The 17,333-nt window shown below is 40.4% G+C and overlaps 1 protein-coding gene across 19 annotated transcripts in view; it reads right to left on the bottom strand.

The window, feature by feature from the left end:
- Positions 1-2,394: 2,394 nt before the first annotated feature.
- Positions 2,395-17,333, bottom strand: part of MBNL1 (muscleblind like splicing regulator 1) — a 192,976-nt gene continuing 178,037 nt past the window's right edge. For all 19 annotated transcript variants that reach the window (XM_054983419.1, XM_054983416.1, XM_054983414.1 and 16 more), the window contains 2 exons: positions 10,828-10,902; positions 2,395-5,960 (listed from right to left, as the gene is read on the bottom strand). In XM_054983419.1, coding sequence (XP_054839394.1) covers positions 10,846-10,902 — 57 coding nt within the window. In that variant the 3' untranslated portion in view covers positions 2,395-5,960; positions 10,828-10,845. The remainder of the gene's footprint in view (positions 5,961-10,827; positions 10,903-17,333) is intronic.

Genomic DNA, 17,333 nt, shown 5'->3' on the forward strand with positions numbered 1-17,333 from the left:
CTTTAGCATCCTCTTTTTTATTCTGGGTAACAACACAGTGCTGGGTGGAGTGTGGAAATACCCACATGCCTATATTGTGGTAGGAATTATCTGAAATAGTAATCAAAGGCATCTGGCTGAAGCTTCTGGTAATCTCTCGTTTTTGCTGCTTCAGAGTGACCCCGAGGCACTGTTTGTCCTGTGCCCTAAGCCAGCCACTGTACCTTGGCTGATCCTTGGGAGTTTAAGCCTTTGTGCTGTGATACGTCTTTTTTGCTTCATTGCTGTGCAACTTGTGAACCACTAAGCCAGCCACAGACTACCAGTCATTTCTGGCAGTCCATGAGGTGGTTTGTAAATCTTGTTTCTGCTGCCTGAGATTGTAAAAACAAGGGAATTGTCAAGGCCACATTAAGACATGCTGAGGCCTTGTGCTATGTCAAATTTAAGAGGCTCCATTATATTACCAAAATGCTAATTCAGTAATTTTCAATATAGAAAAAAATATTTAGAGGCTCCTCATAATTTGAGGTCCTAAACTGCAGTTTTCTTCTCTTGGGCATAAATCCTGTTCTGGGAGCTGTCAGGCATTTAACCTGGTGGATTATGTAGAATGGTATTGCATGATAGTTTACAAGTATATTTTATGGTAGCTGGAAGATTCCCCTTTCCCTGTCCAATAACCTACTAGCAGAACTCAGCAGCACTAGAGATCCACATGCAGCACTGTGCATGAATTGCATCCTGCTTTCCTGTCCAAGGAGAAAAGAGCATGTGCCCAGCCTAGGGTGGAGCCCTTACACTTCATGCATAGTGGATGGCAACCCACAGGCTAGATGTGTATGATATAGAACATCTTTTTGTGAAATTAAAGTGAGCATCTGCTAGTGAAGTTCATTTGGGTACAAACACATGGCTGCAGATATACAGCATTCTGTTATTGAAGGGTTGTTACCTGGATGGGTCTCCTTGTGAGTAGGGTGAATTAGCAAACAAGGAGAAAAGCTTCCAAGCAACTGAGAGAAGCCTATCCTAACAGCTAATTCTCTATGGTTGTTGGGGGTTTTCCGGACTGTATTGCCGTGGTCTTGGCATTGTAGTTCCTTGGAACTACAATGCCAAGACCACGGCAATACAGCCCGGAAAACCCCCAACAACCATCGTTCTCCGGCCGTGAAAGCCTTCGACAATACAGCTAATTCTCTATTCTTCGAAGGAGGAGGCTGGGGGAAGCTTGTCCTAACTTCACCCATCCACAAAATAGACCCAAAGAGTATGGGAACAATTCTCAGGGAGTAAAACAGGTGAAAAGGAGAAAGGGACAATTTCTGGGGACAGGGCAAAACGATTGACAAGATTCCTGTTGGCATGTGTTACGTCCTGCCCTGCAATGGAGTCCAGCTCAGCTGAGTTGCTTATGGGACGCTGTCTCGGGACATGCCTGTATTGTGTCCACCCTGACATTGCAAGTGACATGCAGTCTAAGAGAGAACAGGAGCTGTACTCTGCTTTCACATCGAGGACTCTACATACCTTCTCTCCTCAGGAACCAGTGTTGGCTCGGAACTATGGAACCGGTTCACAATAGGTTCCATCTAAAGTTGTGGCAGTCACAGGACCTGTCATATACAGAGTGCAGACTGGCAGATGGACTGTTATGGAGACCTTACATGGACCAATTGTGTGGCCACACTGACAATTCCAATTCTTCAATTGAACCTTCTAGAGAAATCAGCCCACAAACATCAGCCTCTGAATTAACTGAAGGATGCCATCCTGATGACCACATCACTGAGTTAGGTGGGGACGAGGCTTCCTCTGCTGGGACCACTGTTGATCAAGCCCTAACGGAAGACCATAGTGCTAACAAAGACTGAATATTCTACCTAGAGGGGAGGGCGGGCATTTGTGTACTGTCTCTTTAAGAGGGCTATCCCAGTAAGCCTCAGTGCAAGCAGGAGAGTAGGAGGGACAGTTTCATTTTCCCTGCTAAAAGCTGCAGGGCCTATCAAGAGCTATTCAGAACCGGACCAGTACAAGGACAGCTTTTAGTTAAGTATTGTTATTCTTCCAAGTTACCTGACTTACTGTTAATAAAAAGAACCTTCAAGTTAAAGGAAACTGGGTGTTTTGTTGTTCGCTCCACTATGCAGCAGAGATGATGAGTTTGAATTGGACCTTGTGCACAACTGGCGGTGTTGTATGGAATGACCACACTGGGTCTTACTTGCATCAGAAAGGAGGGGAGGAATTACATTTGGTCTTCCACCATGCAAACTGTGGTCCCAGCTCTGTTCCGTGTGTGAACCAGCTTAGGTTATGCCCTCTTCCCTCCTTTTCCCAGAGACAAATTTTAACAATCTCCTCCCTTTAGGATGAAAACAGGAAAAACGTCACTAAGAAAGAGAAGTTTTATTAGGGCAATTTAACTTTATTTTTTTTTCCATACAGCTAGATCAACTATAGCAGTAATAATAAAATAAGCATGAAAACAAGTTGCAGCCCAGGACAGAGTACATAATTTGAAGCAACTACGAGCAAATTTAAGTCTGTGATTACATAATAGTTAAAAAACCAAGCACATCTGTCCTTTCAGCAGATGAAAGTTACAAAGTTGCAAGGAAGCGCAACATTACTAATTCGTTGGTGCCGGGTAGAATATAGATCAAATTTGTCTTCCCCTTCTCCTCCCCTCTTCACTTTGGCTTCATATATCACATGGTTTCTCAAGTGTTTTAGCTTATCAATAGTTAATTTTATAGGGTCTTGTTTTTCACCTGCTAAAAGAACAGGAACACTACAGCAAGAAAAGAACTACGCAACAACTACAGCTATGATGTTCTGTTTTGGTTTGCCTGTTGATGGTTTTATAAAAAAAACTTCTCTCTGTTGTGTATATGTGAAAGTCATCATTTCTTTTGACTGTGTGCGTGTGTGTGGGTGTTGTGTGAATAATAAAACTACTGAAATTTTCAGAAACTGTTTTGAATAGAATATATATCTTTTAATATATTTTTTCTTTCTCTCTTGCTCTTTTGATACTTTAAAACATGCAGTAGTTGGTTTGAATAATGTGTGACACATTTGATCCATGATTTCCCCTTAATGGTTTGAAGTACTGGTTTGTTTGAAATTGTTTCTTAAAAAAATATTTTTTTCCTCTCCTGTTATTTAGTTTTGATCTTCAGGCAGATTTGGACGAATGCAGCTTTTGTCAGCCATGAGAACTGGGAAGGATGGCCAATCTTACCAGCTGAAAGAATCCTGGCAAACTAGAAGCTGTTCACATAAAGCAAAGCAACTTTTTTCCAAGGGGGATGGAGTGCGAACTCTGTGCCATTTTTGCAAGCAATTTTGCTCAGCCTGTCATTTTTTTTTTAATTAGCCTTAACAAAACTCCTTGTATTTATAGACATTTTTATTCAAAATAAGATCTTACTATTATACAGGTTTTTCTCTCTTTCTCCCTTTTTTTACTATATACAGAAGTGCAAAAGGTCAATCTTCTCTTTATACTTTCCCACATGCTAAACTGCAGCATAATCAACCCTCAAGAGTTTGCACACTCATTCACACATATTATAATTCTTGTTATACGTAAACTTTTTTGAGTATTTGGATTATCAACAAAAAAAGTCCCTTGATCTATTGATTATGCAGCTTATTTATAACAAGGCCTGATATTCAGGGATTTCAAAAAATATTTAAACAATATTTTAACATTTGAAATGGATACAGTAGAAAATAAATTTTATTCTAATATCTAGGAACTAGATTTTCCTTTATAATTAATTACAAACAAAATAAATCCTCAAAATATTACTCAGTTGTCTGCCAGGATTGTTGCAATAGCAACAACTTAACTTCTTACTTAGCAATGATTATATAAGATATCCATATAAAAGATCTTTGTTCTTTTAATGAAAACTAGACAAGAACTAACAATGACTGATATTCTTACATTGTAATATTAAATCAGTAAAATATAAATCATTTAGTTAACAATAATACGAATATTCATGACACTACATGTAAAATTCAAAACTGCATATGCTATGAAGGAAAGAAAACTTTTAATTTTTTTCATATTTTGAAAAATTCATTCATAAAATCTAATAAAACAAAATTCTATAAACTGAAATGGCATTCATCTGATAATAGAAAATGAAAAAAATCTAATAAATGTAAGAAATAAAAACTACTATTTTAACCAGAAAAAATAAGTAGTACTCTCTAATGTAAGTAAGCTACAATAACATGTGAAGTCACCTATACTTTCTTAACACGATTGAAATTACATTGGTATGGGTTTTAACCCGTAATGTAATATTCTAAGGCTTTAATAGATGTACAGTACAATCAGTAAAATCAACACATCATTCTTTTTTTTTTTTACTAGAAAGCATCTCTCAGGCATAAAAACTTGCAAGTAAACTTGGAAGTATGGAAAGTTCTAGAACTGAACTCTCACTTCTCCCATTCCACGCTATACTACCAGTGACCTGGCCCCCACCTCAGCAATCTCTAGCTTTGCTGAACAGAGCAAAATATATCCTTTTCTAGCTGCAACATCCAAACCACAAAAAGGATTTCCTTTGGATGATTCCATTCTTAAAAAACTTGAATGCACATCTATTTTTTTTGTTTCATTTTTGTAAAGGCTTTCTAAGGCTATAAGCAGTTAATCTGAACAGAAGAAATCACATATATAAAACTCACTCTAATATTTGACCCACCCAATGCCTATTCTAATTACATTTCCACTTTATGTTTTGGTTTTGTCATGCATCTGATGTCAGTGCTTCTATCTCATATTTGATTAGAGTCACTTTTTTTTTGATGTGTGACTTTGACATGATGCATGTGAGCAGAAAGCAAATACCCTTCTCTTGCAATGCGTTTAGAGTCACTCGGACTTTTGACAGAGGTTAAAAAATTGAAGCAAACGAAATTCTTCAAAAATTTTGCTAACAGTGTCTCAGAAATGGCTTTTCCTTTTTAAAAACAAGTATATTATGTATTATAGTATGTATAACTATTACAACTACAATGGATTATAATAATTTATATAGATTTATATATTCAGTATGTGTAAGAATAACCTGTATGTCTCGGGGTTTTTTCCTTGTGCTGTCTACCGTTAACTAAGGTAAAATGGCCATTTCTGAGACAGCTTTGGTTTGGAACAGAAGGGTGCCTTTTGACTGATTGGCTATTAGCAAAAAAAGCAAAACAAAAAAGTGTGGCTCTTAAAGTAACACTGTAGAAATAATACTCTACTTTGATTACAGTCTATGGCACTTCATGAGAATCTTTAACAACATGGTACTTAAAGCCATTGATGTGCTTTAAAAATATACACAGTTGTGGTTTTTTTTTTTTTAACTTGGCACATTCATCTCTGTCAGATACCTCTTTTCCCATTTCTTACAATCTATTACATTTAAAAATATTACTCTTGAACAAAAAGGAAAAAAATTATACTGTGCATGCACGCTCTCATCTATAATGGCAATTTTAAATACAAGGTGCACCTTTTGTTATTTGTAAACCTTGAAAGAAATAAACTTACTTAAAAAATTATATCTTGGTCTACGGACGTACCAATACATAATAGATCATTGGCTACATCACAGTCTGTCTTTTCAAGATGACGTACATGATTATGTAGGAAAGAGTCTACCAATGCATACTTCAGTTCTGTACGCATCGCATACCTGGGTGCTAGAAAAGATAGACAATGCTGTAGTCTTTAGACAATATGATCACCCCAGCACAAATCTCAGTTGAATGTACAAAGTATATAGGCAACAGTGTGCAGTGGATTTCCAAGTTGTCATTTCATCTTGTTAACATGCAATATGTGGATTTCTTACTGCTGAGGGATTTGGGGTGCTGTTATTTGACGGTATATACATTATGGCTAATGACCTGTCTTGTTTCTTCATTCAACCACACTGTCCTCTTTTCTTTCATATGATCTATCAGAAAGAACAGAAGGAAAAGGAAATGTCATATTTATGTAAAATATAGCACTTTTACCCATTTTTTTCAAGGGATTCAATTAGCACAGCTGACAATCCCCATAAAATAGATCAGATCTGTTCAAATATTATATAAAATGACTACTAGTTTAAATAAGCAAGATAGCAAAATCCCTATTGAATAAGGCTTGGCTGAAATTAGATGTAAGTTTGCAAATGTTTTTGTGCCCCAGTTTGTCTTCCCCAGTTTAGAGAGGGTAGCAGCAAAGAGAAGCTCCTACTCTGACATCCATTTTAAGCGATGACAGTGCTTCATACTCTTCGTACACTCTGACACTGTTAAGCAGGCATATTGCTTTGCTTTCTGTCCTTGTTATGTTACCATGTTTTTATGAGATCTCTGATTGGCTGGAATCATTTGGAGAAGAAGGATATCTGGGGAGGAGCATGGCTGTGAAGTAGCTATAGAAATGGAAAACAACTGCTGTGGAATCAATAAAAATAAAGGGGAAATAGTGAAGGAGTTATATGGTAAATATTTTGAACCCCTTAACACTGTGGTATTTTGAAGATTTTCACAGTACAGTTTTACAGAGATCTCTGACAAATTCTGCTGAAAGCATATGAAATTAGACTTTTGTTGACCTTCTTAGAAGAAAAAGTTCTATAATGGAAGTTCCACAATGTACCATGGCAAATCTCATGTACTGAGCAAATGGAACTCAGAACCCAATTTCATTTTCCCCCCATGTTTTAGGCCAGACTTCATGGAAATACCAGGACTTTAGTTTGCCATCCTTGGAAACTCATGAAAGTACAAAATACACAACAATCATTCTGTGACCACACTGCACATAATTTTATAGATTTACTGCTCCAAATTTGAGCCTTGGTATGTTAAAGAGCTCTAGGATGCTTCACAAATTCTGTATTTGCAAATCTTCCTTGACACCCTCCAGTAACATTTAATAATGAAATTAATGGAGCTTAAGTTAACAGTCTGAACTGTGCAGACTATCCTCAACTCAAAAACTAAGCAGGGTTGGCCATGTTTTAATACTTGGACGGGAGACCACCAAAGAAAACCTGGTTTTCTATACAGAGGAAGGCAATGGCAAACTGATCATCTCTTGTCCTGAAAACCCCATGGCTGGGGTCACCATGAGCCAGTTGCAACTTAAGCACACTTAATTATTATTTAGTTATAACTGTTTTCAATTCCATTGTTTCCAATGAGATTTGCTTTTTTAACCAACAACACTATAATGTGAACATGTGAAAATTGTGTTTTGAGACAAACCCAAAGAGCCCTCTTAATGCCTCCTTATTGGGCATGCTTGTGATGGCAAACCTTTGCTTAATATATGTAATATATGAAACAGCCCACAATGGAGTGAACAGGAATGAATAGTGGAAGCTTCATGTTGGATACAGAAGAATTCACAAAGCTCTTGATTTGGACATATTGTGTCTTAAAAATAATTAGGTAAGAGGCAAACACCACCCATTAATGGAACAGACCTAGGGGATCTGGCTCATAGTTTTATAAGTAAATTGGAAAAGGACATGCAGCAATGTAATTTATGTTGTAGGGAAAACTAGTCTGGTACTAGTAAGGATAAATTTACCATGAAAAGGGGTGGGAAGAGGTGTCTAAGTAATCAGTAACCTAAAGGAAAGAATTGCAACATAGCTACTTTGACAGTCCAGGTGAATTTTGTATTTATATGCTTATATCCAAGTGGGAAAATAAATCTACTTTGCACAGTTCTGCTTGTGCAAGATCTTTCCTTCCTATATATTACAGTACCTAGAAATTGGTTGCATGAGAACTTGTGCAAGCAGAAATGAAAGTGAGGATAGAATACATTTTACATAGTGCAAGAAGCTACTACATTCTTTTTCTCTAGTGCAAGCGGAAATTTTGCACTGGAGCCAACCCATACACAAAGGCATACTCATATAAAATTACGACTGTTCTCAATACATGAGAAGAATTATTGGTTCCCTGCTTACATGTGTAATCGTATAGGTTAAACAAGCATTGTGACTTTTATATCTGATTCACATCAGATATACCAGCTCTTAGATTGAGTTATGGGAAAGGCAAAAGTGTGTATACTGTGGAAAGTAAAATACAGTGGATTAATTCAGAGGAATGGGAACTTTCTGCCCTGATGTAGCTAAGGGTATCCATGTATACAGCAGAATAACACATGTGGAAGAACTCTACAATAGTGCTATCCCTCACTAGGGAGAGAGAGTACTGTGATAATTAACTTAAGTGGGCCAATCCATGTGTGAAAGCTTTTACAAATATGACTGCTGCAAAAAACAACAATAATACACAGAAGACATTTTTGGTGGCAAACACACTTAAAATTTTTTTTTGTCCTTCCTACAAGGAGCTTGGGTACGTGGTTGTCCCATCCTCCATTTTAACCTCAAAACCAACTCATAAAACGGGGTACATTGATCAATAATGAACATTTGAATTCCCCCCCCCCCCGTCATCCCTGTCACTGAGGTCAACTTTTCAGAATGCCAAAAAGAGTCTTTAATAGAGAGATTGTTCATAAAACTGAGATGTTACAATTTGAATGCATATAATGTCAAATGAAATGAGATCAGAAGTTCTCATTAGCCATAAATTTGATTAGCAGACATTACTCCTGCATTGGGGAAGATGTCAGAGAATCTATTACAGCTCACTTAAACAAGTCTTGTTAGATTAAGACATTATGTCAGACAAAACCAGTGCTGAACATCCTGATCACAAAGTTAAATTAAGCACAGAAAGCAAAAGCTCTCATCCAATCTGACCCGTAAAGCCAAGTGAAATCTATCTCATGGAAAGAAGGCTAACTTATAAAGACATGACACACAATAACTGTAGCTGAATAGTTCAAATTGAATTTATGCTGGAGTCAGAGTTTATACGCTTTGGCTTGAATCCATCACTAATTTCCACAGACAGAAGTTATATCCATACATGGATTGCAGCCTCCCCTCGTAGAAAAAGGGGATCAGGGACCCCCTAGAATAGTATGAGGGGGGTGTCAGCCATTGGAAGGGGGAATTATCAAATATTATTTATGTATTTATTTATGTATTTATTTATTTATACCCTACTTTTCTTCCTAATGGGGACCCAAAATAGCTCATATCATTCTCCTCTCCTCCATTTTTTCCTCGTATCTACCCTGTGATGTAGATATGGGCCGTTTCCACACTACTTACCTTCACTTGGAACGCCACAGAATGTCGCGAAAAAACTGCAGAAGGTAGTGTCTTCGCGCAAAACTCACATGAGAAGATGCTATCTTCCGCGTTTTTTTCGCGACATTCCATGGCGTTCCGGATGAAGGTGCATAGTGTGGAAACGGCCTAGGTTGAGAGGATATGACTGGCCCAAGATCACCCAATGAGTTTCCATGGGAGAGCAAGGATTTGAACCTGGGTCTCTCAGATGCTGGTCTGAACACTCTAACCACTACATCTCACTGGTTCTCACAGTGCCCTACATCCGTTGGTAGAAATCCTCTGCTGCATCAAAGTCACTGTCTGTCTTCCCCTAATAAAACACACACACACAATTTAACATCATTTAACTCTCTGAGCTAAAAGAAGAGCTATCAGGTTGATAGTTCCAAGTCCCACATAAAAGGCTTATCATATCATAGGAAGCCTCTGGTGGTCTCTTTAACATATTGCGAGTCATGCGTGAACTGTGACTGATCTTGTCAATTGGGTGGTTCCCTTCACACTACCCCTTTTTGGAGGGGGCATTTGTGCACATGTGAAAGAAATCAGTTGATGTGTAAAGTGAGGAGAAATGAGGGGAGAAAACTAAGCAATGTAGAAGAAGAGTATGGCAGACTCTCTATGGAGCAGAAACAGACGACAAGGGAAAGTTGAGAGAGGTGGGAAATTCAGAGAGAGGAGACACTGAAAACACAATAAGCGGGGAGAAGAGAGAAAAAGAGAGCTGATGGAAGATAGTGAAAAAGAAAACATATATTTCATATTCATAGATAAAAAGGTTTTCCGTTGTTGACACATGAACAAGTGGCCCACAATGACATCAGTTATGTACCTATACTTTAATTCTTCCTACTAGACTGAACAAAAGATCTGCTTTCTTCAAACCGCAAACCTTTGTATCAGGGCCATAGCACAGATTTTGAATAAGCATGTAGAATATTTTCTACATTTCTTTCAGGTTAATTTTCTACATTTCTTTCAGGTTAATTAAGCTCACACTACAACTTGACAAATAAATGCAACTGTGTTGTCAGACAGTTATCCTGTAAGGTCTGATCTAACACTGCACCAGTGAAGTCCGTAAACAAGAAAACAGGGCAATTGCTGACAGTTACTTCCTATCCCATCTCAAATTGAGGAGGAAAAAAATCGCATCAGTTGCCTCATCTACATGGTTCCCATTTAAAGGAGTTGCCAATGTGGTGAAAGACTGCATTATGCAGAAGTAGTTACCATCTTGGAACCATAATACATTATTTGAGTCCAGGGCTTTTTTTCTGGGAAAAGAGGTGGTGGAACTCAGTGGGTTATCCTCGGAGAAAATGGTCACATGGCCAGTGGCCCCACCCCCTGATCTCCAGACAGAGGGGAGTTTAGATTGCCCTCCGCGCTGCAGGGCGGAGGGCAATCTAAACTCCCCTCTGTCTGGAGATCAGGGGGCGGAGCCACCAGCCATGTGACCATTTTCAAGAGGTTCCAGAAATCCGTTCCACCGCATTCCTACTGAAAAAAAGCCCTGTTTGCGTCTATATCCATTTGTAGGGGAACAATATACAAACTCATTATTAAAATGTGAGACAAAATCACTTCAGAAACTTACTGTTCGATGATTAAATGTCTACATCTGTGTAACATACTTGTGGCTAGTCAGATGTTCGGCAGATATTATGGGTATCTATTAAAAAAGAAATATAACTGTGAATAATAATGTGCAATAAGCATCCACAGTTTATTAAGGAATAGCAAAGTACTTTAGAAGAAAGGTGGACATTTGTATTGTATCTGTATGTTAAACATATATGGCACAGTAGCAAAAATTCTGTTAATTACTTTTTCAACCAATGTTAATAAATATTACTGATTATTTAGAAAGTTAACAATTAAAAATTCATGCAGTGCAGTAGTTTCCAAAAGCCCTTTTTGTTGGCCTACACCAATTATGTGTTTGGGGGTATTTCAGCCATGTGGCTTCAGAAAAAATGAGAAATATTCTGACTTGTGGACTTTGCAGTCTCAGTTTTGTTGTATTGAGTTAGATTTTACAGAAAGTTTTCCACAAGTGCTTTAGTTCCCAAGTTAATCTGTGCTGATATTCAGGTGAAAGGAGAATCATAGGGTGACCCTGGAATCTAGAATATTTTTTGTAGAAACAACTATAAAAGCTTCACTGAAGGCAATGGTGGCAGAGAAGCCAGCTAAGGCTACAGACTCTGCCCCCAATGCTAAACCCTAGATGCCAGGGTGTGCCTTCTGCTTTCCTCCTTCCGAGGAGGCAAAGAGCGGCCACTGGCCTGAGTAGCTGTTGCCACTGGCTGGGATGGCCGAATTGTTTGTGTCTGCCCATACATGTAAACATTTGATGCTGACTCCTAAAAATTTTGCTCCTAGTTCCATCCTTGCCTAGAAATGGCACCTAAAATTTTGCTTTGGAGCATAAAATGTGACACATTTTTTCAGCCTTGTTCTGTAGTTACTGTAATATGGGTTCTGACATTGTTATATTCCTTCCCGCTTCCAGAGATCTGGAAGCAAGCTCTTTGGCATCCCATTTTTTATACTTCATTTTTTCAAGATTTAAGTTGGTTTGTAGGGGCCATTGGGGTATCTAGCATATATCCCCCTTCTTCCATATAGCTCATGACAGCAAACATGGTTCTCCTCTTCCCCGTTTAGATTCACAACATTTTAGATTGAGTGACTGACCCAAGGTGACCTAGTAAGCTCTGTGAGAGAGTAGTGAGCTGACTCTGGGTTTCTCAGTTCTAGTTCAACACTCTAACCACTAACTGCACTGGTTCTCTAGCTCACTTGCAATGTGCTGCCTGATGGTTTTGTGTTCTGTGGAATTGCAACTTTAAGTTTTACTGGATTGCGCTGCGTTCTTATGAACTCTATTTGCAGCTTTAATGCACATTGCTATGTGCCTTTAAATGTTGAAATCCTTTAAGGTATAGAAACTCTGTGTTGGTCTCAATTACTTCCCTCTGATATGCCTTGATTTAGTAGAAAGACCCTTGCTCTGTTGGTGGGTGAGTCCTCACTTACAAGGAAGATGTTGAAGTAATCTGTGTAGTTCCAACAACAGAAAAGAACAATGAATGCCTGGTTGAAAGTGGAGCTGTGACTGCAACTGACTTCTTAATTGTTACATACGGAGGGCAAAAGTTCTCCTGCCATATATGCATCTATCTATCCATTTTTATCCTGCCCTTCCTTCAAGCAGCTCAGGGAGATACACATAGTTCTCCTCCTCTCCATAACAACCCTATGAGGTAGAACAAGCTCAGAAAAGTGCATTGCCCAAAGTAACCCAGTGAGCTTTATGGTAGAGTGAAATAATTGAACTTGGATCTCTCAGATTCATACCCAAACATCTACACCATACTGACTTTCATGGGTGGATCTATGCTGTTTGTCAGCTGGCTGCAGGAATCCAATAAAGCACAGAGCTGTGGATCATAGCTGTTAGGAATATGTAGGCCACAAATGGCTTGGGGCTTCAACTAGGTAAAAACTAAGTTGTGGTCTAAATAAGATAGTATTACTTGGACTTAAAATTGAGTAAGTCTGGATGGAATAATGGCCTGACACAGGATGTTTATTCAACTACTTCCACAATGCAAATACTGTCTGCTTCCATATGGCGAAACTTCTCCATTTTCATTGCCACTCAAATGCAGAGGAATTCTTTGTGGCAACAGAGTGACCACGTGGCAGTTTTCTCTGAACTTTTCTTACCTTAGCCTTCTGTGGCTGCCATTATTCCCACACAACCAGAGAGCTTAAAGAATGCTATAACATTACAATGACGTATTTACTAGGGCCACTGAATTCCCATCATCCATTAAAAAAAAAATCTCTAGCCTCTTTCATTACAGAAATATGTCTCCACAAGGAAAAGGACTAGAGACTTAGGGCTTTAAAAAAAAAAAAGAAAGCAAGGGAAATGGTGCTGATGTGGGCAGGATGTGCAATAAAAGTACACCATTCCATCCATCTGGCACACAAAAGTGTTAACTGTGACCTTTCCAAAAAAGATTGTACCGAATCAAGTTTGGGAACGATCACAGCAAATCAGAGGAAAACATGAAAGTGGACTATTAGGAGACAACACTGTGCGGACGCTCCAAAACAACGTGCCCTGGTTTGGATGTCAAGCAAGAGTAAAAGCTCTTGTAAAGAGTAAAAGAGACCATATTTACATACTTCCTATTAGCTTGTATTAAATTAGAGCATACATCAGAAAGACTAGGAGAGGGTCAAAGAAGAGCTGCAAGACAGACACATCTTTTAACTGTGCCGCTCTCAATTCTTCACCCCACCCCAATCCCGCACTTGCTCTTTAGGCGTCCTCTTTATACAGTTCTACAGCATTTTTACACTGAAAGGGTGCCCAAGTGTAATGAAGCTTCTCATACCATTTTTTTTTGTACGGCAGCAGGAGAAGATGTTGCACCCAGCTGTGTAGAAGCTTCAAGTGTAGTGCTGTTGAAACAGACCAAGGACCTTCAGCCACCAGTCAGTGAAGATGAAGGGCCAGATTTAAGACCTTCTGCAGGCATGCGCATGGCGTTTTGTGGCATTACATCACGTCAGCATTACATACTATATACATATATGGCTCATATATGTATATACTGAGGGTTGGCTGCGGGACTGGACTGGAGCGTGTTATGAAAATCCCGAGAGGATGTGCATGAAATGGTCAGATTCTCCAACAAAAGAATTCCCAGAATATGGGTAGCAAGTGCATGGGAGCCTCAGAAAACATAGGCAGGCTACAGAATCATTTGTGGGATGGGACAATGTTCTGCTATTGGTGTATTATTACTAATTATTTTGTATTAGTGATTCTTGGGCTGATTAGAGGGGAAAGTACTTTAAGAGGGCTGTGAAGTTTGTTAAACCGATTCATACCAAATCTGGTAGGAAATTTCTGTGACATGGTCCATTATTGCCTTTATTATCCATAAATTATCAAATGAGTACCAGGGGGAGGGGGGCTGTAATGACAACCGCACTCAAGCCCTGTATGTATGTACTCATTTGTACATACAGGACATAGCAGCTCTGTTCTTGCCTCCAGACTGTGTACACATGAAATTTGGGATCACACAAGTCCTCTTTCATTGGCATTGTTATGTAGAAGTATGATGAATGGGAAACTGTGGTATCTCGCTGTGGACATACTGGTGCAGTTGAATATCCTCATGAAAAAAGGAAAGCAACAACTGCTAGCTGCAGACTCATGAGTAGTTCTTCTCTGCTTACCCCACAGTGCAATGTACAAGCACCATGTGCTTCTTGCACAAGAATGATGTGTTAAGTTTCTTCTTTGGTGTCACATTAGAAGATCTGGCCAAACCAGATCGTTCCAGGAATAAATCTTTCAAACTTTTTAAAATTCTGATTTGATTCATTACCATAGTGTGCATATGTGGGAGTTAAACCCAATTTACTTCCAACCTGAAACAAACTTATGGAACTGCTATTTGCCCCACGGGCCATTTTAAGTCTGGAAAGAGGAGACCCCTGCTGCTGCTGCTGCTGCTGCTGCATGGTTCCTATCTGAACTGGGATCCTGTGTGCTTGCTTGTTTGGCCCTGAGGATGTATATATCACTTGCATAATGTGGTGCTTCAGTGTAACATCCAAAGTAGTTCTTAATTAATCTAAACAAATGTGGATATACAAGGTAAGTTACAAGGGCCATGATTGTTTATTAATATTCTGATGTTAAACTGTGAATAATTTGGAGATTATCAGGTATTGTTCAGCTGACAGAAAAATGAAAATCAAACGGTCATGGTTGCCAAAAGGAAAGACGCTTGCCTTCTATCACTACCATCCACCACACCTTTTGCATTTAAAAATGGCTGGTTTTCTGCCATCCCAGGACAGGCATTCCCCAGGTTCCCAGCTTTACACCTTTCATTTGTACAGCAGCAGTCAGGACTAGACATGGGCACGAACCAAAAAAAATTATCGAACCAGCAGATCATGGTTCGGTGCGGACCACGATCCTGAATTCCCAAACAGCAACGACCATCTCCTGTCCCCAAACCCAGATCGTGGATCGTGGAAAATGCAGAGGGGCGCACTGCTGTTCCCAGCGATACAGGAACGGTGGCTGATGCTGGCAGCCGCCGGGCCTGGCAGGCATGGGGAGGAGGTGGGGGGGTCTGCCCGCTCGCTGGCGGCACTCGCTGGCGGTCTGTGAGCGGAACTACAAGTGACAAAAGGCACAGGTTGGACACTTGTCAGCTTCCCTCAAGTTTTGATGGGAAATGCAGGCATCCTAGTCTTGCAGCTTGGCTCTCTGACTGCTGTCCAATGGACTTTTCAACTGTCACTTGTCCAACATTCCGCCAAGCTGCCTACATTTCCCATCAAAACTTGAGGGAAGCTGACAAGTGTCCAAACTGTGCATTTTGTCACTTGTAGTTCTGCTCTGTGTTTGGCCATCAGAGCTGCCTATCAGGGTTTGCAGGGATGAGATTGGAGTGCTCATGGCTACAGAACACCCCCTTCCCCCTCCCTCCCCTGGGTGTCTTCTCCCAACTTGTAACTGCTTTGCAGCTCCGTGGTTGTAAGGAAGCCCTGCTGATCAAGGAAAGCTGGGCTTTCATTTGGGTTTCCAGGGTGACAGAAGGAGGGCAGACAGAGCTCAGGCATAGATTGCTGGCGCCTGAGTGTCTGGATTCCCGAACCGAGCCCGAACGCCCCGATCCAGGCCTCTCCCGACTGCTGGATCGTTAGCCGTGGACGATCACGATCCGCCGGGTCACGATCGCCATTTTCGTGGGTTTTTGAGGTTCGTAATGTGGTCCATGCCCATCTTTAGTCAGGACCTTGCTGGATTGCCCCAGCACAAAACAGCTGACATGCAGCACTGTGGGAGGTTCCCCTGGAGCACAGAAAATAACCCTGCCCTCATTTGTAAGGCTCAGGCATGTAAGTGGCAGGGCACAGAGGCAGGCAGCATTTGATTAATCACCAAGGACTGTGAAATTGCTATGAACTGCCACGGTGATGGTTTGTTAGCTTTCAATTGAATGTAGCAATAGAAATGTCTACCCTACTAGGTTTCCTATGTAATGCAGGTATGAATGCCAGGTAAACGTATCAAGCAAATAGAGACAGGTGAAAGCTAGTTTATGGCCATTTCCACATGCTGTTAAAGAGACGGGCCGCTTACTGAACACTGGCTTTCCCCCCACAAATTCCAGACACCTCCGATTTCAAAGCAGAAACAGCATCTTTTCTGAGAACGGAATTTTCCACTCTTTCCTGTGCCTGCTAAAAGACGCTGAACAAATGGAAGCCAAACTGCCTGCTTCCACTTTGAAATTGGAGGTGTCTGGAATTTGTGGGGGGGAAATGCCAGCATCCAGTAAGTGGCTCATCTCTTTAACAGCATGTGGAAACGGCCTATATCTACAGACTGGGCCTTGAAGGACAATTCTTCTGAGTGTGTTCAAGTGTAGATACTGAAGATACTCAAGAGAGAATGTAATGGGAATATCAGATCACCAACATCCGCCTTTTTCACATTCTCCCTGAACTCTGATAAATTAAGTACCTATATAGGGCTACTGGAATGCTGGAAAAGCAGAGAAGGCTCACTGCATGGCCTGCTCTCCCGCTGATTGCTGTACAATGGTATGGTCAGCACAGTGTAACATTGCTGCAGCCAAGAAGCCACCCAGGGAAAACAGGGAGAGACACAGCTGCACAGTTCCCATTCCTTCCAGAGATGCAGCCACACAGATGGAATTGGTGGGAGCAGGTAGGCTAAAGCAAGGGAGCAGACTGCAAGCAGCGGCTGCTGCAATTTCAGCCATGCATAGGTATGGTCCAAAGAGGACTGGACAGAAAGCTGTGAGTCAGCCGAATGCCCCAGGGTCCATGAGCTCATGGATTAGGTCTCCCTACAGTATGAGGAGGAGTGGATCTTGACATCTGTGGATGCAAGGGTTGTGAGTCTTTGCTGCATACTCACAGCAGTCCTTTCCAACCCCAGGAAAGTTGATTTCCAGGGATGCTGTCCCTGCATATTGGGCAGTTGCAATGGGGAGGCGAAAATGGCTGTCTTCTCTCTCTTTT

The sequence above is a fragment of the Eublepharis macularius genome, chromosome 6 (genome assembly GCF_028583425.1).
Source record: "Eublepharis macularius isolate TG4126 chromosome 6, MPM_Emac_v1.0, whole genome shotgun sequence".
Taxonomy (NCBI): domain Eukaryota; kingdom Metazoa; phylum Chordata; class Lepidosauria; order Squamata; family Eublepharidae; genus Eublepharis; species Eublepharis macularius.